We start from the raw sequence: 23,335 nt of genomic DNA, 5'->3' as shown, positions 1-23,335 counted from the left end.
ATATCGATATGAATTTATATCGATAGGTCTCATTTTCTCCTTTGCTATTGACCGTACCTGTCCGCAATTTTCAGGGTAGTACCTGACTGGCAATATAAATGTTTCTTTATAATTAGGGCTTCATGGCAACCATAGTTTTCATTTTATATCGACATTTAATTTCAATGTAAAGTAAATGGCGATACACTCATATCGTTTTTACGTACGATTTCATTAAGGATTTCGAAGTGGTTGCTAAGGCTGGAAGTGTTTGTTGATGTCTGGTAAACCAACTCTACTACACGTAAGCGTAACCAATTCATTATTTTGGTTTAAACATTGACTTATTTTTTTACTTTCAATGACGTTTGCATACATTACATTTCAAAATGCTTAACTTATTTATGTATTTTTTATATTTGACACATGAAATTACGGATAGTTTGCTATTAAAATAATTACTTGCGTTTTCTAGCATACGTAGGGTCTATATGTTATGCCTTTCGCATACTTCTTTACCAACGCTGAAATTTGGGGTTACGGAGACTACACCCTCACGTAATTCATCGTTTAAGACTGTTTAACATTATATGGGATTCAAGTAGTCGGGAATCGATATCTAATAAAGCTCGCTTAAGGCGTCACGACAAATGAATGCCATAACCAAAAATTGAGTTAATTCGGCGAAGATAATTTGCTGTGAATATGTAATGATTATGAAAAAATCTTCCGCGACCTGTTATGAAAGCCGTGTTACGCTGATTTGCGTTGGTGGCACCATCTATACAGTGATAATAAAAATATCTTTTAGAACATTTATTTTCATGTGTATTGTTAATAAAAAATACTTTCGTCCATGGTGATACTTTTGAGTGCCGATATTTCGCGTTCATATTGCCATCTCCCACCTCTCAAATAAGAGCAGGTTTTAGAATAGCTAATTTTATGGCTGTTTGTGAAAATAATTTACTGGCCAGGCGATAGCTATCTTTCACATTATTCCGCGCTCATAAATTTATGAATAGATGAACAGTTATGATGTGTATGAATTGTCGAATTTTTATAAATAAACCTCAAGGAATATGCGAATGCTGGATTTTTGAGGACAGAGCGTTTGAGCTTCTCTCGGTTGAAAGGTCATAACATTTAATAGATCCGCACTTTTTGGATTTCTGTCTTCGAGATTAACTTGATCGGCTGGGTATTGGTGCATTGACTTGGGTCGCGGTCCGTTTCACGCTTCAAGCGCCTCAGGTCGGTCCGTTTCACGCTTTGGAGGGCTCTGAAGCACAGGAGGTGGGGCCCGGGAGCGAGCATAAATTATCAACTTTTATAGCTCCAAACGCCCCAGCATTTACGTAAAGTGTTTGGAGCGAATGCGATATATCGTTTGCAATCATTCGAGAAATTGCGCCAATTTCCCATGATATTATCACGGTTACTATGCACTGGTGAGATAAATAAATAAAGCTGTGGAATAGAAGACATTACCATCGTAGCTGAGAAAGGTTTTGGTTAATAATTGAAAGTAATGGAGAGAAAAATAATATTAAATGTGCATGCCCGATCGGTTAAAGGAAGCCGCCATGCCGTGAAGGGCCATCAAAATCTGCAGAAAGTAAGTGAATACAAACGATGAAATATTTCAAGAGATGTTAATGACTTTAGCGTTATAGTTATTTATGATGTCTCTATTTAATAGTGTGTTTACTGTGACGATACTTTAGTTTATTGAATTAATTAGCTTAGAAGTCCGTAAAGTAACATTATTTCTTGTGGTGATCTCTATCAATTCATTTTTCCCAAGCAATGCCAAAGAAGAGGCGAGTCGATGTAATAATTGAGGAGTTCATTAAAAATATCAACCAGGAAAAGGAAAATAACAAGCGGGAGCGCGAAATAGAGAGGGAAGAAAGAAAAAATGCGACGGAGGAGAGGGAAAAAATTAGATGAAGAGAAGCGTCAAAGGCCCGAGGAGAAAATGGAATTGTAAAGAACAGTGATAGATTTGATGAAGAAACTAATTTTTTTAAATCAGTGACATTTTTTGATTGGGTTTTCATAATATTTTTAACGTAATTGATATGAAATAAGTAAGAAGAGTTTCAATGCATTTTTATAATAAGTTCTTGTAATTTGTTATTGTTTTATAATTATAATGTATTTAATTTCTTAGATATATAAATGTAATTAGTCCTGAGGTAATTCATAATCATGATTATCTGCCTTTTATTCACTCCTCTCATCCTAATTATGTTTTCATTTAATTTAATCGGTACTCTTTCTACGTCAATTGGAGCTACATCGGGCGCTTCGCCTCCACTTTCTTCACAATTATTATGGAGCGCACAACAAGCCAAGATGAATACCGTTATCTGTTCCACATATAATTAATTTCATTTTGTCTCTTACTTTTTTATCATTTATTACTTTTCGAGACTTCGAAAACTTAGCATTGAAGAGTTTCTGATGCAAAGTCATCCCGCAGTGTAGTTCATCTTTTCGTTTCGCATCAAGACCCGTAAAATCACTGAATCTCTGAATAGTACCATCAAATGCTCATTGATTCCATTAGCAGAGTCTGCAATGATGTGGGTATCATTGGGAAGGGATTCCTCTTGATGGCTCAAATGTAAGAGAGCCGTGATTATTTTTAACACCCGCTCGTCATGAACGGTAGCTGCATTGCTCGCCACACGATTGATTTATTATTTTAAATAAGATCAGGCTGATCAATGACAATACTTGAAATTACTTGAGAACGTTAGTGCACTGTAATTCCCCACCACATTTTCTACGTAAGATAGAATCCGTGGCTTCAATGCCAGATTTCCCCTCGCCTCCATCATTTTGATGGCATAAATTACTAATAAATCCACCTCATCGACGTTTCCCAATTCCTCCTCACTCTCACTTGTACTAGCGTCATCACTCGTATCCGATTCGCCATCAAGAATATTTGTTAGCAATTGGAAAAAACATTCCATTTCCGTGCGATTGAAGGTAAGATCGAGATGTCTGATTGATAACATGTTTATAAACAAACTCTTTCATTCAACAACTCCCTAGCAACCTAAGTCGAAATGCCCGCCGTTCTTAAATGCCGGTCCGTTTCACCGTCTTGCTTGAAGCGCTTCAAAGCGAAGGAATGAAACGGACCGGCCTTTAGAGCGGTGTCGCTTCAAATCGCTTGAAGCGTGAAACGGACCGCGACCTTGGTCTCAGTCCGATAGTAAAAAAAGCTGTTTTATTTTTTTAAGTATGTTGGCTTCAAATCTTCATAGTCAGAAAGAGAAAAGCTACAATTCTAGGACAAGGGTATAAATACGAAAAATCGGCGATATTTCACAAGTGCATCCGTCGTAAATATTCGTATTCGTATACGTAAATATTCTATTCAAAACGGTCTTAACGCTTATATCATCGGGGTTACTAAGACGACGTTAAGTATTGTTGAGAGCGAAAGAGCGTATCAGCCGTCTATTTTATCTATTAAAAGGATATTGTAAGTGTTTTCTTTCCCTTTTTAAGCAACTTATGGACCCAATAGTCGATCACGCATGACACAAACATGTTCCCACCCCCCTCTCGAACCCGCTTGATGAATTCAAGCGACTATCGACTCGTTTAATAATAAATACATGTTCACTAATGCAGCGGTTCCCAAACTTTTTCTTTCCGCGACCCATTTCAGCTCATTCTTTTTAGCCGCGACCCCCTAAAAATGGTCGTCCAAGTTTAAGTACGTTGTTCACCATATTATTAGTATCTCGCGACCCCTTTCCCAACGGCCTACGACCCCCACTTTGGGAACCGCTGCACTAATGCATACATGTTTATTTAAACACATAAATGTAATGGTTTAAAAGACAGAGGTGCCTTTCATTTCCTAAGGATATGAAAAAATGGTGCCTATCACTGAAGCCTCTCTATAGTGAACCTCCATGCATCAAATTTCCCAAATTTTGGTCTCGTCTATTACGATGTAAAGAGGATTTACTGTATTTTGCAAAGAGACTCTTCATGAGGAAATTTTAATTTTTTTTTAAATATTTTTTAAATCAGTTGTGGGTAATCATTTCCTGATTAGTTCTAAAACCCCTGCTTTGCATGATCCGTATTTTGATGTTTACTTTCAGTCTACATCTTTAGGGAATGCAGAGCCAATGGAGAATTATGCAATGGCCCATGAGGATTTGACGCAGGCTGCGGGTGAGTGCTCTAAAGGGCTAGAAATTAAATATATAGTTGGAGGACTTGTTGCAACAGATGGTGAAGGATGAAGATCCTGAATTATTCATCCGTCCATACTTAATGTTTTCTTTAGTTCACATGCTAATGGAAAAGGAAAAAGATTTATCTGTACCGTTGTGTAGCTACCTTTCATTTTTTAATGATTTTTGAATTTTATATTTGGGTTCATCAAGCTTTGGCACACAGGGAAGGTGTAAATACTAAACTTTTTTCATTCATGCCTATCAGAAATGCCTCTAAATTTTGACATTAGTATTGTTAGGGACATCTGCAATAATGCATTCTGAAATATTCAACTATAGAATATTAATTGGCCATTTTTAAGTATCAAGTTTGGAATGTAACAGGAAAATACAAAATCTTTTAACTCACGTCTTGTATTGTAAACTAGCAAATCTTCAAAGCAGCCTCATTATTTTTTTCTTAAACATTTATAAGCCAGATATGAATTGATGTACAACTCTATTTTTTATAAAACTTACTTAAGTATTGAGATTATTTATGACACCATTTGTACCTGTGTAGAAACTGGCAAAAGAGTCAACGCAGCTTTCTTGCTATCTAGCCAGCTGCTTAGGTTATCTGTCCAGGATATTTTAAAAATATGATCAAGGAGTCATAAATTTCATGATTGACTGTTATAGTCGTAATGTAAAATTATTTTCTAGTGCTGCCAGATCCTAGTAGAGTGCCTCTGCAAGAAGAGTCAACTTCATATCTACTACCACAAAGTTATGTATGGATTGATCAAAGCAATAACTGTATTGCTACCTCAGCCTTTGTACCACTCATTGTATCCAAGGGGGGAACATCCCATGCAGGGGAAGGAAGGAATGTGATGGTTAGAGGCTTGAAAAAATGTGGTACTCTACCTGCTGATGAGAGAACAATTTCCTCCATTTCTGATGATGGACAAGGTTTTAAAATTAATTTTGGCACCAGCAAATCAGACGCTGAAGCAGAATCATCTATGGGGAAAGATGAGTCTCTCAAGACCCTTGTATCAAGTGAAGAATACAGTATTTTTTGTGAGCCATCCACTTCCAAGACTTTAAAAGTGCTGGGGCAAAAAGGAAATGAGCCTGTTTTGGATATCTCTGGAGGAATATGTGAGAGGGAAAGTGTGAGACAGGAGAGTGAAAGTGTCGTTGGAGATGGGAAAACTCGTACTCATAGAAGGACCTCCGAGCTCTCCTCTTGTATGGGAAACTTGAGCAATCAAATGTGTGCTAGCACAAGTGAGACAACCTACTCGTGCAACGTGTGTAGCAAGGTTTTTGCCGACGGTTCTGAACTCCAGCAACACACGTTAACGCATGCAGGAGAGAAAGCTCATGTATGCGGCGTGTGTGCCAAGACTTTCTCAACACACAGGCGCCTCGCCTTGCACATGAATTCGCATGGTGGAGAGAAACCCTATTCATGCAGTGAATGCGCAAAGTCTTTCTCCAGAAAGAGCTACCTAGCCGTACACTTCCGTACACACACTGGTGAGAAGCCGTATGTGTGTGGCATTTGCCTCGAGTCCTTCAGCCAGGGTTATCAGCTCGAATGCCACGCGCAAACGCACACGGGGGAGAAATCTTACCCGTGCGGCGTTTGCCAAAGGTCTTTTGCCCTTCGGAGTTACCTCAAGAAGCATATGCGAACGCACACCGGGGAGAAGCCTTACTCATGTAGCGTTTGCTCCAAAACTTTTGCGTACAGTAACAACCTTAACGATCACCTCCGGACACACACCGGCGAGAGACCTTATCCGTGTGGTTTGTGTGCCAAGTCTTTCCCAAAGATCAGTAGCCTCAATGAACACATGCGCACGCACGGACAAGGGAAACCTTTTACCTGCACCATTTGCCACAAGTCTTTCTCTCTTCGTAGTTACCTCACAAAACACAAGCGCACGCATAAAGGAGTGGGACCCCGTTCAGGTAGTGATTGATCCGTCGTTCTCTAGAAAAAACGGCCTGATTTGATGAATTATAATTGATTCAATGAATTATTCATTAACCTTTTCCCTACTATAAACGTATATGTGGACGTTTCCTGACCCGAGAGACGACGGGCGTATATTTACGTGTGAGAATTTCCTGGCCAGGACAACAAAAGCCGTATATATACGTTTTCAATCTCTCCCCCTTTTAGGGCCGTCGCGGGTTTACGTCGTCTTTGTCTCGGGACGCAACCCTACGGGGTTTAGGATTTACCCTCGGAATCCGGGAGCAGGTACCTTGACCTCTCGCCTTTTATTACCCCTCTTAGCGGTAAGGGACCGCGGTCGTACAATTGTTTATCCAGTCAGTTTTCGAAATAAATATTTGTTCATTTCTCAAGAAAAATAAACCAAGGATTGAATTATTTGTCTTTTGAGTAGCGTTTACAATTTTTAAACGAAATTCTACGATAAATATTAACTTATATCTCGAGTTATGTATAAACATCAACATGTAAATTGTTGCTGCTTTAAATACATTAATATTGAACTTCCTTTAAAATTCAACAATGAAAAAAATGGGGAATTCAACTCAAAGTCTGCTATTTACGTGCTAGCAACAATTATCCATGTGCTAAACACATAAATTGACCGCGAACCTATGCCGTAGGTATGGTCGTAAACCAGGAAAGGAGGGATCACAACTACCCTTGGAATCCGAGATAATGTGGAGTCCCAGCGTGGAGGGGCCAAAAAAGGTTAAGCGAGACCCTTCTTAACGAATGCCCTCCAAAAATGCTCCGTACCACGAGAAAGAAGAGTCTCTTGGGGCTCAGTACAGCAGTTGTGCTAAGACGAAAACTCCGTCGTCTCGAAAGGGTTAAAAACAGCAGAAATTTCATGAGTACTCGCAGACAAGGGAAACCATAATCGTACACCATTTGCCGTAAGTAGTTTCTGTCTTCCTAGTTACCTCAGAAAGCACAAGCAGACACACAAAGGAGAGGGACAGTATTCACATAGTGATTGATTGGAGCTGTTCTCTAGAAATGCACCCGCATGTAATAAATCAGAATCAGTTTGAATGAATCACTCCAAGCCAATGAATCATTCATTAAAGGGGTCGTTCCTATACATCTCGTCTGCTTCAGTTACATTTACAGGTACCCATTTACAGCACCCGTATTATGCACATATTCAGGTAGTGATTGATCCATTGTTCTCTGGAAAAAGCAGCCTAATTTGATGCATCAGAATTAGATTCAATGAATCATTCATTAATCCTTTTACTGCCGGCCCATTTGGGGTGGGATGTGCGAAGACTGCCGGGGCTATTTTCCGGAATTTGCAACATTTCAGATCTTAAAATTTTTTACCAACCTACTAAATTTTATTTAATACGTCTATATTTTTTCCCCAATTACTAAGATATGTTTATATATTATAATGTTAGATAGATTATGGGAGTTTACTTAAATTACAGCCGTTGAAAAGGCCACAATCATGAAAAAAGAAATTATTTCGGCCGATAAATCCGCCCCTGGCAGTTTACACTCAACCAGTGAGGGCCGATATATCAGCCCGGTGGCAGTAGAAGGGTGTCATTCCATTACATCTCGCCCGCCCCAGTTACATTTATAGCACCCGTATCATACGCGTGCCCACACACAGGACAGAAATGTTATTCATGAATTTTCTGTGCATATTCTTTCACTAACCCTGACTGAAGTGTATATGTAACAGTTGTTTCCATTTATGCCCCATTTTCAAGAAATAGAACTCGCAAATACATACAAACCCTTACAGTTTTCTCCTTTTGCGCACAATGTTTTAGACGGCAGATACCTAAAAACATTCGCTTCAACCGCATTATATATATCACATGGTCGATTGTCTTTAATTTAAACTTGAACCATGCAGTTCAACTCCTTTACGGTTTACATAACCTCTTTGTTTGACTCACCAACAATAATGCTCCCAACAATATTGCGTCTTGCTCTGAAGCTCTGTAGCTATCCACTAGATGGTTTAAAATCTAATTTTCCTAAATAAAATGCAAACTCCTTTGCCTTTTTTTGCACTATTGGACCTGACAATGGAATATTCCTCAATCTTGCTCACACAAGCCATTCCCAAACTAATACGTTTAATTCTTCCTATTCGCAGAGAGGTGTTTTCCTCTTTCAATGTAAACTCAGGCCTAAAATAATGGACAGAAACAACAATTATTTTATGGTGTGTCGTTTTGCAAAATATTGTGGCATGGGATATGAAGAAAGCGGTTTGTAAGGACCTACCCCTTTCAAAGTCTTTCTTATTTTCCTCCTTTTCCTTGATTGTTTCGTAAACTTGCGTCTTTCCACCCTTCTCATGTACCTATCTGCCTCACGAAGAGCTTTTCTCCCTCAAAACACTTGATCAAGTCCAGTTTATTTTTCAGCATTAATATGTTACGCCGCATGGCGGAAATCAATCAGCAGTTCCTCTTATTCTTAGCGTTCTGTGTTGTAGTCTTCCCCTGTCAGCAGCATGTAGGAGAATGATTCCTTCTGATTCGGTTGCAAGCAAGGCTGCACAAAATGTTTGTGTATGTAGAGAGAGGAGAGGGTATTACGAGTTGGAGGGAAGGTAAGCATGCAGACATGGGCAAGTAAAATTGTTAAGAAAGAGATAGGTGACGGGAGGGAAAAGGGGGGGAGTGTTGTAGGGCCTTTGACGAAATGTACGTGAAACGAAACTAAGAGGGACATTGGGTACTAGAGGAGGGTTAACGCTAGGTTTAGCGAGACGTGGAAGTGTTGTAGTCAAGATTAATGTCATATTTGCCTGAGTCCCTCGCGCGGTGTGATGTCAATCAACAATGAGGTAGACCACGGGTCTCCAAAATATGGCCCGCAGAGGGCTTTCATCTGGCCCGCGCACTCATTTCAAGTACCACGTGATTCTCGCTCATTTAACTCTGTGAGATGCCGCTAGGAGCATTGCAGTGCTTTAATACACGTCAAAGTGGCCTTCTACTGTTTGTTGGTATCGGATACTTCAGTAGACGTTGGCATCGAATACTTCAGTAATCTGCAAATTTGCTATCCGGCCCGCGGGGCGATTTGGATCTTGGAATGTGGCCCTCGTGGCCTAGTAAATTGGAGACCCCTGACGTAGACCATAGAGAACGAACGACATCTTTGGCTGGTTCCGTTTTAAGGATTGTTTTTTAGGGAGAGGACTAAACAGAATATTTTCGAATTTCATTTCCTTAGGGTAAAAATTTTCCTTGGAATTGTTTTCTACAATTCCGCTTAACCCAGAAACTCGCCCAGGAATCAATTCCGTTTCCGCATTCGACAGTTTTCGTTAAACAGAGGGCACTGAATACACATAAAACCCTATAGCGACCGCTAGGACCAACAATATTTTCCGAATAAGACAGGTTTGCACTTAACTCAGCTTCCGCTATAGGCAGGTTTCACTGTATGCCCAAGTCGTACACATTCTCACAGGCACAGAATAGAAATGTTATTTATGAAGTTTGCGTGCAAATTATTTCACTGACCCTGACTACCTCTTCCATAAACATGAGTGAGGGACCACCCACTCACGCATGTCATGCTTGCTCATGGACAGGATGATTTATATTTATGCCATCATTGCTCTCAATCGGCCTCATGCTAATTTTTATTTAAAAGCTACGTACTAAATTCTGTCTTACACAAGAAACAATGAGGAGGTACCCATTAGCGATGGTGGGCTATGGACATAATGCCATGTGGAAGTTACTGAATCATGTATTTTTGTGTTTTCACTTTCCATTTTGTCGCAGCCTGGCATCACAAGAGAATACAAGCCTAGGTAAGCAGGTGGGGATGAAGCAACCTTTATGATGAAAACATTTTGTCTGTAATTTTTATTAAAAAGTGTCTTGCTCTAAGTCTTACTTCATTTTTTCATATGCTTCATGGTTTGCAATTTATCTCAAATTGAATTTATCATTACTGCTGTGGGGTCGATGCTTAAAATGGGTGGTATTTTGGAAATTATTGGTAATTTTGAATAATAATGGATATGATAGGATTTTATGTCTAAGTAAATTGAGCTAGCCATTGATTCAAATGAAAATGAATGGCATTGGTTTATCAAACGTCTCCAGATATTGTTGTGCCTTTAAATAAGTTCCACTGAGAAGTGTAGAGAATTTCATGTTCATGTGAATTCCCAACAATGCCCTGGAAAATGTGTTCCATCAATTGGCAATGAGCCAGTTGAGTTCCCGGCTGTATGTTAAGGATAATTATGTGTTATGAAGTCGAAAGAAAGCATTTGAAGGTGTTGTAAGAAAGAATATAGGAAATTGATGTCATGAATAATATTTACAAGCAAAATATCAGACATTTGAATATAACACTTCCATTTATTTCCATCAGTTTTTATTTATGTTTTAAACTCAGAATTGGAGTGGCACTTCAAACTGGAGACCAACACTTTCCAGATCTTTCTCTGTCATCATCTACTGATCTCTCTAACTCATCTGATCTCCTTTTTTTCTGAATCCATGCTGTACTTGGGTTTTCTAGTTTTTCAGTTTCAAATGTGTTAAATTTTTCTTGGAAATCATGATAATTGAACCACAATAAACTATGCATACTTGGAGGCATGTTTGTCTATTCCTACAAGAGTGAAAGATAGTAGATTGCTTTGAAATATATGTGAAATATGAATGAATATAATTATTATGTCGAAGGAAGCTGTCTACAAGAAGAACAATCTTACTCTTTGGCTTTTAGACTTTATTTCACTTTGGGTCTCACAGACATGAGTAACGAATGACTGCGACCTCTCTCAACTCGTCAACCGCCCGAACAGCACTCTGCCCGGACGTAACACTCAGCAGCGCGCAGGCTGCCCACATGACTCACAGCGCGCAGGCTGCCAACATAACACTACTCACAGCACGCAGGCTGCCAACATAACAATAATGAGAAATTTTATTTTTCAATGCATGAAAAACAAGAGTAAAATGTTGATGCACTGGAATGGCTCAGTGCTCGGCCATTGTTGATACTTGATGTTTGAAAAACTTTGGACAGAAAATAAAAAAAACTGAAAAAGATATTATTTGCAGCTTTGTTATAGCATTGAGCTCATAACCTTCTCCCTGCCAATCCATGTTTTACCTATTTATCTGGCCCATTTTACGCATATTTACCAGAATTTTATGCTCGATGGTGGTATTTCATTTTCGGGACAAGAAACTGCAATTTATTTTTAGGCACCCCATTTTCCCCCTCCGTTGAATTCTCCTTGCAATTGCAGTGTCTCATCCCTTGAATAAGAACTTAAAATTGTAAACACCACTGGCTCAAGTGAAGTTCTAGTCAACTTTTGAAGAAGGATATTCCAAATAAGTTTGTCAATAACAATCATTTCAGACCCAATTTTTTCACATCTTGAGTGTTTGCAATTTCAGATATTTTTCACTTAACAATGCTGTTCCCCTGATAAAAATAAACTTCCCCATGGTGGGGAAAAGAAGGGTAAAGGAAGGGTGATGTCAGGGAACTCTACCTCCCTATCTGAAACACAATGTAATATACAAGAATTACCATGAGAAAAAATTCCCCTGGACCGGGAATCGAACCACGGACCTTTGGCTTTCCGGGCCAATGCGCAGACCACTACGCTACCCAGGTTCTTTAATTCCCTTGGCAATTATACCGTTTAATCCGAATTAAAGAACCTGGGTAGCGTAGTGGTCTGCGCATTGGCCCGGAAAGCCAAAGGTCCGTGGTTCGATTCCCGGTCCAGGGGAATTTTTTCTCATGGCAATTCTTGTATATTTCACCGCCGTTCACGCGGCAGGGTTTGGAATATTACACACAATGTATTAGTTTTCCTGACATTTTATATGAACGTTTCAGTTAGGGAGGTAGAGAGTATGGAGATATTTTTAACATTTCAGTTTCAGATTTTTTCCACGAAATTAATGTTTCAAAGATGCACCCTGTGTATTTGTACCCCACACTTTCATAATAAAATTCTATTATTGTGTTTTCGAGGACAGATTATTTTACCTTTAGGCCTACCATACACGTTCCGTCCCGGCCTCAAGGCCCGGTCTTGAGGCCGGGACTGCGCAGTTTGGCCGGAGCCGCAGGCCCACCATACACGTTCACAGTGTGTGGCGATGCCTTGAGGCAGATTGTCGGCCGGAAGGCGGCCGGATGGGTAAACAATGAAGTCCGGCCTCAAGGTCGCTTGGCTTTGAGGCCGGTCCTCATTGGATTCCCATTCGGCCAACGATCCGCCTCAAGGCATCGCCGCACACTATCAGTTCTGCCTTCAGACCGGGACTGTACAGTCCAGGTCTTTAGGCCAAACCGAACGTGTATGGTGGGCCTTATATCTTGTTCTTCGAATGAATTTGAACTAGGATACACTATGCACGGATTCTTGAGTGTTGAAGTTGTCATTATGTAATGGAATCATAAGCTTTTTTGTTTTTTTCAGTCAGGGTAGTGCATTATACATATATTGCTATTTAGAGCATCATACACTACCTCACAAATAATGTTATTTTAACTGTGAAAGGTTAAGGTGGTGAAGTGAAGACCTAATTTTGTAATTGTTCTCTTTCGGTCTGTTTTTTATCAATGGCAGAATGAAATTCTAAACCTCACCATCTCACATCTTTTCTCCATATTTTGTGGGAATTGTCCAATCTACTGGAGAAGCATATGACCGTTTTACACAGTAAATGATCTCAAAAAAGATCATTTGCATGAAATTCATGTGCATTATTTCTTGTAACATCTGCTGCCTCACCGTAAGTGAATAGACCTCTGGACAAAATTTTAATTTGCCTTGAAATATGTTCTAAAAAATCTACAAGGATAAATATATAAGTAAAACGTTTATTATATGTAATAATTTTCCATGGAATGTTTTTTAATCGCAAGAAAATGAAGCTTTTCTCATCAGCAGACACTCCCACCTCAATACGTATTTCCATTGGCTGAGGGAAATATGACGTCAGCTCATGCAACCATGCGGCGGTACTATGAAATCCATGGGGGTTCGGCGGATTTGCAAGATCTTAAGCACGGATCGGCTTAGACTTCGTAAGCGTTTCACTTGGAGAAGTGTACATAATATCGCCGTGACGTGCTTTTCCGAAGAGTGAAAAAGTTACTAGGGATATTATTTTGCTTCTGTGGGCATCATGGATCCTAGTTTCGATAAGGGAGACGCGAGAACCTTGCCTAAAATTTCAACTGCCTCAATATTTACATTCATAAGTAGAAATAGTAACTACATAAATTCTGAGACGCGGGGAGTGAAGATGGCTAGGTGAGTATATCGCCACGATTGGAAATTGATTTTCTTATGGTATAAGTTGATTTTAACGTTTCTAAATCCATTTTTTCACATAGAGTCGGACGAGAAGAATACGGCGTTGATGGTATAGGTTACATGCAAGTTAAGCGTGATAAAAATGAATCCATCGTCCGTGCTCGTATTCCTAGGTTCGATCGAAGGCCTATGTTGTTGAAGCCCGTCTTTTGGAGGAGAGCGGCGAAAGAGAAGTTGTGACTCTTTCGTGTAAGAATTACAAAGCCAGTTTGGGTACGTAAGACTTTACTCTAAGTGGTAATGTTTTTTTTTTATTTGGCATTTTAAGGTAAACACATTTTCCCGTTATTTATTCGTGTAGAACCACCTGATGAAATTTTTAAGTGGTGAAATCTCCGATTTAATAGACCTAACAATTAGTATTTCCTGAAGTGTGGAAAATATAATATGGAACTTCTTCGAAGTAGCCCACTTGCGCAAAATTTCACTTTTAAGTAACTTAATGGGATAAAAAAATCCCCTTTTCTGTTGCTGTTCCTTACATTCTTTACCTGCAGCAAAAATATAGGAGATAAAACTATCCGCTAATTATTATTACATTTGTTACCTATCAAAGAGCTGTAGGGTTCTGCGGTACTTATTCATTTGGTTTTGTAAGCATATATTCGAGTTACTCTAACATTGTTAACTCCAGTCTTTCCCTAGTTTCAAGAGAGAATAACTTCAGTTAATGATATTAGATTTTTATAAGTAAGTACCAATAAATCAAGAAACTGAAATTCGTCGGAACTTTTTCATACGAACAGTTCGTCGTTCACCATCTTGGGGGACCGTGTGAAAATACTTATTAGAGGCATTTCTACTAGTATTACTGCACATAGGCACAATGCAGTACTTCTGCAAATCGACGAAATACGTACGACAACAAAAACGGCATAATATCCACAATATCACTAATTCTTTACCTCCTCTACAGTAATGCGCACGGACGCGAACAACACTTTTGCATGAGCTGACGTCATTCAAGATGGCAGTGGTACGAATTACGTTCTTCTTGCATGGCAAGTGACAGCTATTTTAAATGCTCGAAATAAAAAATGCAAGATTAAACGGCCTAAGTGTTAGACCACTTAGCTTAATATTTACACGTACTTTTCAGAAAGGTCTTTACTTTGATAGGTGTCCAGAGCTCTATTGGGCAAACTTTCAGCGCAGAAACAATGCGCAGTGATCCTACTCTGGATAGTATAAGTCAATTCTACCAATATTTATAATCGCAGAGAGGTGTTTCCATACTCACAGGCAACGGAATTATTTGTATATAAAACTTGCTGTCTCTTATTGAAGTCCAGTGCTCTTGAAAAAAAGACTGCACAATTCCATGAGAATTTTACCATCCGACCGGTTTCAACGCTTAGGTTCCATTTTCAAGGGACACACAGGTTTACGGATAGGCATATCTATACCCTAGAAAGGAAAGGGAGTTGAGCGAGTGATTCTTGCATTTTAGGGATATATGTAAATGCATGGAAATATTGTGCAAACGTACACTAATTGTGTTTGTAGACCTAGAGAAGGCTTTTGCTTATGTGAATTGGAATACAATGCTCAATATAGAAGGGATTACACACTCAAAAATTATGTTTGATTTAAAATGCAATGTGTGTAAGAAAGGCTCTCACCAAAGTTTACCATTGAGCGCTGGATAATCACCCCTAGAGCAGTTTAGTTAGCTCAGTTCAGGGGTGCCGACTTACAAAAAATATTGGGGGGGCCCAAACCGAGGACCTTGCCCCGGTAAATTTTATAAGTAGTGAATTTTAAGTTTTCTAACATTTTAGAAGATTCATACGATCAAAATTAGAACCCTGATCACTTGAATCTCGATATCTGAACACTCCGGGGAAAATCGACAAGCCTGGCACATTTTTTCCTCACATCTGTAACGAATTTTTGGGTGGGTTCGGGCCCCCTCAGGCCCCATGGAGTCGGCGCCACTGGTTCAGTTGAAGTTGCAACTTGAATTCCGCTCCAAAAACGTATTTCTAGGGCGACGCCATGTTGGTGACGCCGTGTGAGCCTCATGATATCTTCCCTGCTTGCATAAGGAGTGCATGGTAAGAATGCGTTATTTCCAGCATAAATAAATAGTACATCAAACGGATAATTTGAATGAGTGGGTGGAAGCCATACGTCCACTTTTTTGTGCCGAGATGTGAATATACCTCTCGTAAAATACCAGAAAAGTACTTTTTTTGATGAGTCAAGTGAGCGAGACCGAAAAAGGCGGTGGTACGACGCTGAAAGGAGACAGCACATTCCTTAAGAAATGGGCTGCTATCGAATTTGTGAGGGCCATTTTAGTGTAAGTCACATCTGCTTCTCAAAGGGATTTAGTTTCCATAATAGGGTAGTTTCCTTCATCAAAGAAAACGAAAGGCATTGCTTACGACTTGTTACCCACCATTAGTGCATTCATAATATACAAATTATTTCGTTATTAGAAATCCCAGTTTAGACTATTGGCAATGGTCAATTTTAACCGCATTTGAAAAAAGTCCAAATTGGCGCGCATGCAATGCCACTCCACGTGACGTCACAGGGACCTAGTTTCCATACGAGTAGATAGGAGTTTTACATCGTCTAAGATTACCAATACATGCATGAGGCACAGTGCTCAGGGAAACATGTCTTAATAATCACTTATTAAAACTGGCTAAGGTCGGAAAGTTTCCTTCATTTGATAGGGGAATAATAATCCTTATTTAAGCCTAGCGCTACCTGCTCGCTGGGTACTTTGCTATAGAGCGTTCCACATTTAGTTGACAGTACGGGCCTTATGGAGAACTGTATTGCCAAGCTTCCGGTCCGCCGGCAGGCATCCAGATAGCGTATGCAACCACACATAATAGAGCGCCAAAATGGTGCAGTTTAAAAAGGAGTTTGGGATTGCACGAAAAACGGCGTGAATTAAGAAATGTTTTAGCGTAACTAAAATACCTTTACTGCAATATAAAAGGAAAAGTCTAATGTTATTTTATGTAGGTACTTATTCAATACACAAGCTGAATAGTGAATAATCTGTAATGCAAAGAAATCAATAAAGTTAAGGATAATAAAATTTATCGTGACTTCTGGATGCGACTAAATTTCTATTCCTTACATATTATGCAGTATTTTTGGCTTTGGCTAATATTACATGAAAGGTGAGGTTGTATAAGATTAAGATGGTTATATCAGACGAATAATTGGCTTTTAAATGTTATCATGAAAATTTACTGTAAGCGAAACGTCTATTTCCACTGACGTAAGCTGTAAGATGTGTGTTGTAAGAAAGATGACCTTATTGATATTTTGCTTCCATGCATTCATTCGTGCCTTAATTTTCGGAGAACGTCAATAAAAACTCAAGGATAAATCGAATAGACCGTCAGGAATGAGTAGCAGCCGAATCTAATACTACTCTTCTCCTTTACTCCAATGATTAACCATGGAACGTCCAACTTGAAAAACCATCCATCATGTATTTGAAATTTTCTTTCATATCAGAGTTTATCCAAACATTATCGACTCATGCAAGGAGATAAAACGTAATAACCGCGATGAAAACGAAACGATAATTAATGTATGCGTAATTATGTTAGTAAAATAATTCACTGCCATCAGAATTATTTTCACCCAGCAAAATTTAAGGACGAGGCAAGTAAAGAACATTACTGACAACATTTAATACAAGAAATTTAACGCATTTCCAACACAGGCACCTATTAGGGCTAGTGCTCATGTTTTTTAGGCTTAATTCTCTTTTTTATTTATTGGTTTTCGTATGACAAGCGTTATGATGCAATTTGTGACGCAGATAAATTATTAATAGCAATAATCTTTCAAATCTCAATGAGTACTTGCCTGAGGATTAATAGTACACGAGCGTCGTAATCAGGAGAGATTTTCCACTCCCTCCACGCAGCGGGATGTGCTTGACTGTGGCCCTGGCTCCTCCTTTGAAGACGATGTCGACAGAGATGATGGAGACGATGTCAGACGAACAATCAACTCCTCTACATCATCCTGCAAATTGTCTGCACGCCACATGTCTTCTTCCACTTTCTTGACGTGCTCAACATAGTTTTTCCAGTTCTCCGAAGTAATAGTATCAAAGCTTTCTGCTATCAGTTATTCCATTTCAGTCTTCTTGAACGTTGAATTCTTCATGCCGACGTAATTTTTCACTTGAGCCAAAACCATCTCAATTGGATTTATCTCAATTTGATTGGGTCTTAATTCGCAATGATATATACGGTGGTGATTTAAGAACCGTACAGCCGTATTCCTTTGCTAATTCGTCAATCTTAAAATTATAAAAATTTTCCCGTACTTGGTTTACTGTAAATAAAAGATCTATTTTTAAGCTGTCATCATCAAAGCTCATTTCTTTACCAGCCAACCATTCCTTAATGTTCTCTTTCCTCCAGCTTGTTGTAGGCAAGGATTCCAATTTCCTTGAGTGATAAGAGGCATCATCTACCACTAAAATTGAACCTTCGGTAGGCTTACAAGAAGTGAGTGCTCAAACCATCTCTCGTAACACTCGCAATCCATTTCTTCATGCTCATCCACCGAGTTCTTTTTGTACAGAAACACACGCGATGCTCCTTTTATGAACCCTTCTTTCCGTCCTTGCATGTATAATTGCAAATCGTCCTCCACAGGAAGTGGGGGCCTTAAGCGCAGTATACTATATACAACTATAGTTAGTCCAGCAAAGAAAGCTTGACGCGGAGTTTCTATTTGTTTGTCTCGCAAAGTCATTTTCACTGTTTGTCCAACATTAATCCAAGTTTCGTCTGTGAGTACAATCGTCCTGTGTTAGGGTGCCTTCATAGCTCGGCTTTGCGTACTTGGGGGGGGGGGGGGAGCTAACTTATCGCAGCAAGTTGGAGCCCTTCACAGCTCTGCCACAGAGTATACTCTGTGGCTTTGCGTTGCGAAAACAAATGAAAGGCAAAAAGCGTCGGCTCCTAAAAATCGGCCTGTGAGCATATCATCTTATGATTTCGAACCAAACGCACAATACATATGTTGTTTTCTTCATGTTTACACAATTTCATTTCTTAAAATGTTCTTCTTAACTATAAATAGTATTTGAAGTTAATATGGCGACCATAAAGTCTATAATCATGCATGTAGTGATGGCCCTTGCCTATGCATTATCATGACCTTTAAATTTTATTTCCTAACTCGGAATATTCGAAAAATAGCTAATTACATACACTCAATAAACATGAGTGACGTGGAATGTTATCAGGAATATTTATTGATGATAACTGTTGTTCAAACAGATTTTCCTAGTCATGTTATCTAAATAGCTCTGAGTAGATCATGAGGGTACAATCATTGGATATAAAATGGAATTTAAACGACCGTAGTCACCAACAAGCACCTCTCACGCTGTACTTAGCTTGTGATACCATTTATGGGTATGTGTTACGCTAATCTATGCTCCTCAGTGATTGTAATCTAATTTATGGTTAACATTCGTCTTATGTATAGGAAATATACGAAACATCTAAGCTGAACACTTCAAAATAATAGTAAATAATGAAATAAATAGCATTTGCCACTCCCATTATAGATAATCTTGCATATTCGTATAACCAGAAACAAACACCAATCGGAAATCGTCGGCGTACTGCCGCCTTCACGCAGAGAAAATCCGACAGGTTCAGTTTTTCTGCGACGACGCAGCGAGCTGGAGACGCGACGTCATCAATTCTCAAAGACGGGCTCTGATTGGCTAGCTAGCCAAGGCGTCAACGCAACGCCGAACTGTGAAGTGACGATATTTTTTTAGCTGCCTTAAATAATTGTGCCGCCAACGAATAATATCATCCCTTTCAATGAGGATATGCTTCTTTTCCCCCTTCTTTCGTACACGATGCGTATGTCCAAAAGAAGACGATATAGTGTAGTTCTTTTGTAATCTGGGAGATCACTATCCACATTTACCGAGTTTATGATGGGTTTTAAAGTCGGAGGAATATTTTTCACGAATAATTCATGTACCTTCCTTCTAATTCCCGATCTCACAAAATCGTCGAAAATCACTGCTCTCGAATTTTTGTAAGGCTGTCTAATTTCTTTAGTTTTTGAAGGAGTTACCAATGGACCACGGTAGCTTTCCTTTCTCACTCTGTAAAAAGTGGACTCCGAGCACCCAGTAGCCATCGTAGTTTCTCGGCAGGCCTCACTAATGCTGAGAGATTTCTTTAAGTACGAGAAGATTTTGATCACCAACTGTCTTTCGCGGCTTCTGAGCTTCTCACCTTTTCTCCTCTTCTTTGTATCAGACATGGTGATTGGGCAAGTTACAGCAGAGATAAGTGTAAAAAACACTTTGCGGCTCTCAAATTCAGCAGACCACACAAAACTTGTTCACTTAAAAGAATGCAACGACAAACTGAACGCCTCCGTAAATTCTTCCCCCGGCCCCTTCCGCTAGGGTCGCTTCTGGTGCAAATGTTTTATGGTACCCTATGAACGGAACTTGAGGAAAAACCCGAGCCCCCTTTTGTAAAAGACATGCACTGGAAGGGGTAGTGTTTCGCACAGATTATGAGATATTCTCTATCTTGGTTTCTGCGGCGGGGCCGAAACACCCAAGGCGAAATTTGCGTCTTTTTTCCAAGCCGTTAAAATTTGCTTGCTTTCGTGTATCAATGCATTGAAATAAAAACACTGCTGTTACGATGCATGAGCATTCTCTGTTCAGGATATCAAACAAATAGTTATATATTTCATAGTATTAATTGACAAAAAGCTCCTTTTCCGCCCGAGAGTTTTCCCCTGCGCGCAAGAAAAACCAAGAAGCCCGGCCCGGCGCCGTAATATTTTTTCTTATGAACAAAACCTTGTAGCTCCCTTCAGAATTGATGTAAGTTAATGATTCTTTCACTAAAAATAACTTTGTAGTTTTCTTCCAATTTGATACGCAGCATATGGGGATCTACGACGTATAAAACGTATGTTAGTAGGCGACTACTTTTTACCTTGCAAAAATCAAAATTTTCTTGTCCTAGAGGGTGTTACGTCGGCATAACAACATTTTAACTCAATCATTGTAAAATAGGTGAAGATCATCAAAGATAAAAGAGTATGAAGAATTTTGTGCAGAAGATTCATTTGAATACAAACAACGGTCAGGCAAAAATTGCGAGAAGAAGATTAATTAAAAAAATACACGTTTCTAACGGAGATTTAAGGAAATATTTTTTATAGCTTTTGTTATAATTTTTATCGAAAACCTATTGGCACCAATAAATGCAGTATCTCTTTTCACATAAGAATGCAATTTTAGTCAGTGCATAACGCAACGTTAATCTTCGTGCTATTAATGACAACACCGCGCTCCCGGCCTTATGGACATTAACATGGGAAACGATTTTCCATAAGAGCCCATACTGTCAACTAAATGTGGAACGCTCTATACCTGCTAGCAGCCTGCATCATAGCGGCTCTCAAAGCCTCGCCCCAAGGTCACCTCACACGACGGCAGCTGGAACCAGAAATACGTCACACAGGCTTTTCCCAGTAGTCATACTCAGCTGTCGCGTTTTCACGCGCTCGAAAATTTTCACTCTTCATTTAATCGCGAAAAATAGATTTCGCCATTAAAAAATCTAAAAGCGTGAAATACGTACTCCAGGAGTAATAATCTTTCGATTAAGGCAATAAAAATAATAGGAAACCACCCTATTCTTAAACTAGGAAATACGGCAAAGCATGCTCCAACATATTTTCACTTTTTTCCATTTAGAATTTTCCATTTAAATTGTTTAGTTTGTTGTAAAAATGAAAAGATAACGAGCAACTTTGATGGCAATTGAGTCACAGTAAGGAGATGAATTAAAATTAATGTGTCTGAAACAGTTCCATATTGGGGAATTCCGCTGAAAATGGATGATTATGCCAAAATAGGATGAAATGGATCCACCGCGTACGTAATGACGAAGTGCTAAAAAGAGTGGGAGAAAAGAGAAGCCTCCTAAAAACCCTAAACAAAAGAAGGGACAACATAGTTGGCCACATTACGAGGCATGGCCCGATGAAGACAATCGTCGAAGGACAGGTGAAAGGGAAGAAGGGCAAGGGACGGCCCCGAATTACTTGGTCGAAGCTTTCGCGGCTCGTGGTGATTAAACAAAAAGAGATTGACATGGGGGAGTATGCCGCGTGTCGTAATGGAGATTGCCTCGACGTTTCGCGACCGACTGCTGGTCACTTTTTCAAGGGAATGATGCTGTGATTTGGTTTTTTCTGCCTTTTGTATATTTCAGGTGGGAGGGGTGGGCGGAGGGTGTGAGGACTGTTGGGGGGAAGATGACGAAATGTTGCGGATGACTGGGTTCCAAGTAAGTACTGCTAATTCTTAATCCGGTATCTCTTCTTAATTTGAAGTGTTTCGCGGATGAGTCGGGTTTTAAAATGTTTCACCCTCGCGATGACTCTTGATTTTTCGAAGTCGATCGCATGTCCGGTGGCTTCGTGTTCCGCTACGGCTGACTTTGAAGAGTGACCCAGTCGAATGGCCCGCTTCCCCGATCTATTTCTTCCGGCACTTTCCGCAGGGGATTTCGTATACTCCTTCAATAGGGTAGTTTCCTTCATCAAAGAAAAGGAAAGGTATTGATTGCGATTCATTACCCACCATTAGTGTAATATTATATATAGTGTAGAGAAACATGTCTTAATAATCACCTATTAAAACTGCCTATAGTCGGAAAGTTTTCTTCGTTTTCGTAGTTTGCTAGCAGGGTATCCTGCTACCTGCTAGCATCCTGCGTCGTATCCAGTGGCGCCGACTCCATGGGGCCTGAGGGGGCCCGAGCCCCTTCAAAAATTCGTTGTGAGTTAGAGGAAAAAATGTTTCAGGCTTGTCGATTCTCCCCGAGTGTCCAGATATCGAGATTCGAGTTATAAGGGTTCTAATGTTGATCATATGACTCTTATAAAATGTTTAAAAAACCTAAAACTCACTACTTCCCGTGGAAAGATTCTCGGTTTGGTCCCCCCCAATATTCTTTGTAAGGCGGTATCCCTGGTCGTATCAGCGCTCAAATCCTTGCCCCAAGGTCACCTCACTTGCGGCAGCGGGAACCAGAACGACGGCAGATAAAACCAGAAATACGTCACACAGGCTTTTCCCGGCATTCATACTTACCCGTCGCGATATCGCGCGCTTGAAATTGTTCACTTTTCATTTGAGCGCGAAAAATAGATATCGTCATTAAAAAATTTAAATGCGTGAAATACGTACTCCACGAGTAATAATCCTTCGATTCAGGCAATTAAAAATAATAGGAAACCACCCTATTCCATGCAGCAAAAACTAGGTAAGGAGATGTTTATGTGATGTGCAGTTTGACTATAAGAACCACTGCCCATTCAAATGTACCTGGAAAGCATCCCAAGTAGCAAAAAAATTTCGACAAAAAAATGAGAATGAAATTTTTTCACTCGAATATATGGTACTTCTCAACACCCTTTTAAGTCTCCTGTGGCGTGAAACACCACAGTTTACGCTTGCGTTTCCCCTAGCAACTCTTGCTCCCCGCATTCCACGTACGGAAAAATACCATGATTCAACATTCCTTCCCGATTATTGCGCGACTAAGAATAGATCATTGTTATGGCTTCGCTCTTTATCACATATTTTAATCACCTCCACAGTCACTTGTTTTTCTGCCGATGCCGGCGAAATTGCCGGAGCGATAATAACAATGTCGACTTTATCTCCCAGGAGTGGAAAATATTATTACTAACGGACGGATG

General features: G+C 39.6%; 1 protein-coding gene and 1 long non-coding RNA gene across 2 annotated transcripts; both read left to right on the top strand.

Annotated features, from left to right (window-relative positions):
* The first annotated feature begins 1,200 nt into the window (after nucleotides 1-1,200).
* On the top strand, nucleotides 1,201-1,848 carry LOC124172487. The gene is made up of 2 exons (XR_006868176.1): nucleotides 1,201-1,597; nucleotides 1,787-1,848. It is a non-coding gene; the product is annotated as an uncharacterized LOC124172487 (long non-coding RNA).
* Nucleotides 1,849-4,906: 3,058 nt separating this feature from the next.
* On the top strand, nucleotides 4,907-6,402 carry LOC124172335 (gastrula zinc finger protein XlCGF17.1-like). The gene has a single exon (XM_046551778.1). It carries the CDS (start codon nucleotides 5,072-5,074, stop codon nucleotides 6,170-6,172), a length of 1,101 nt encoding a protein of 366 aa, XP_046407734.1. The 5' UTR covers nucleotides 4,907-5,071; the 3' UTR covers nucleotides 6,173-6,402.
* The last annotated feature ends 16,933 nt before the right edge of the window (nucleotides 6,403-23,335 follow it).

Source organism: Ischnura elegans, assembly GCF_921293095.1.
Source record: "Ischnura elegans chromosome 13 unlocalized genomic scaffold, ioIscEleg1.1 SUPER_13_unloc_1, whole genome shotgun sequence".
Lineage (NCBI taxonomy): Eukaryota > Metazoa > Arthropoda > Insecta > Odonata > Coenagrionidae > Ischnura > Ischnura elegans.
The sequence above is the reverse complement of the archived record's forward strand: the minus strand, read 5'-3'. Positions and strand labels throughout refer to the sequence as shown.

What these genes read in the sequence shown, in the direction of transcription:
- LOC124172335 (XM_046551778.1), top strand. Translation starts at nt 5,072, where the DNA reads ATGGTTAGAGGCTTGAAAAAATGTGGTACTCTACCTGCTGATGAGAGA.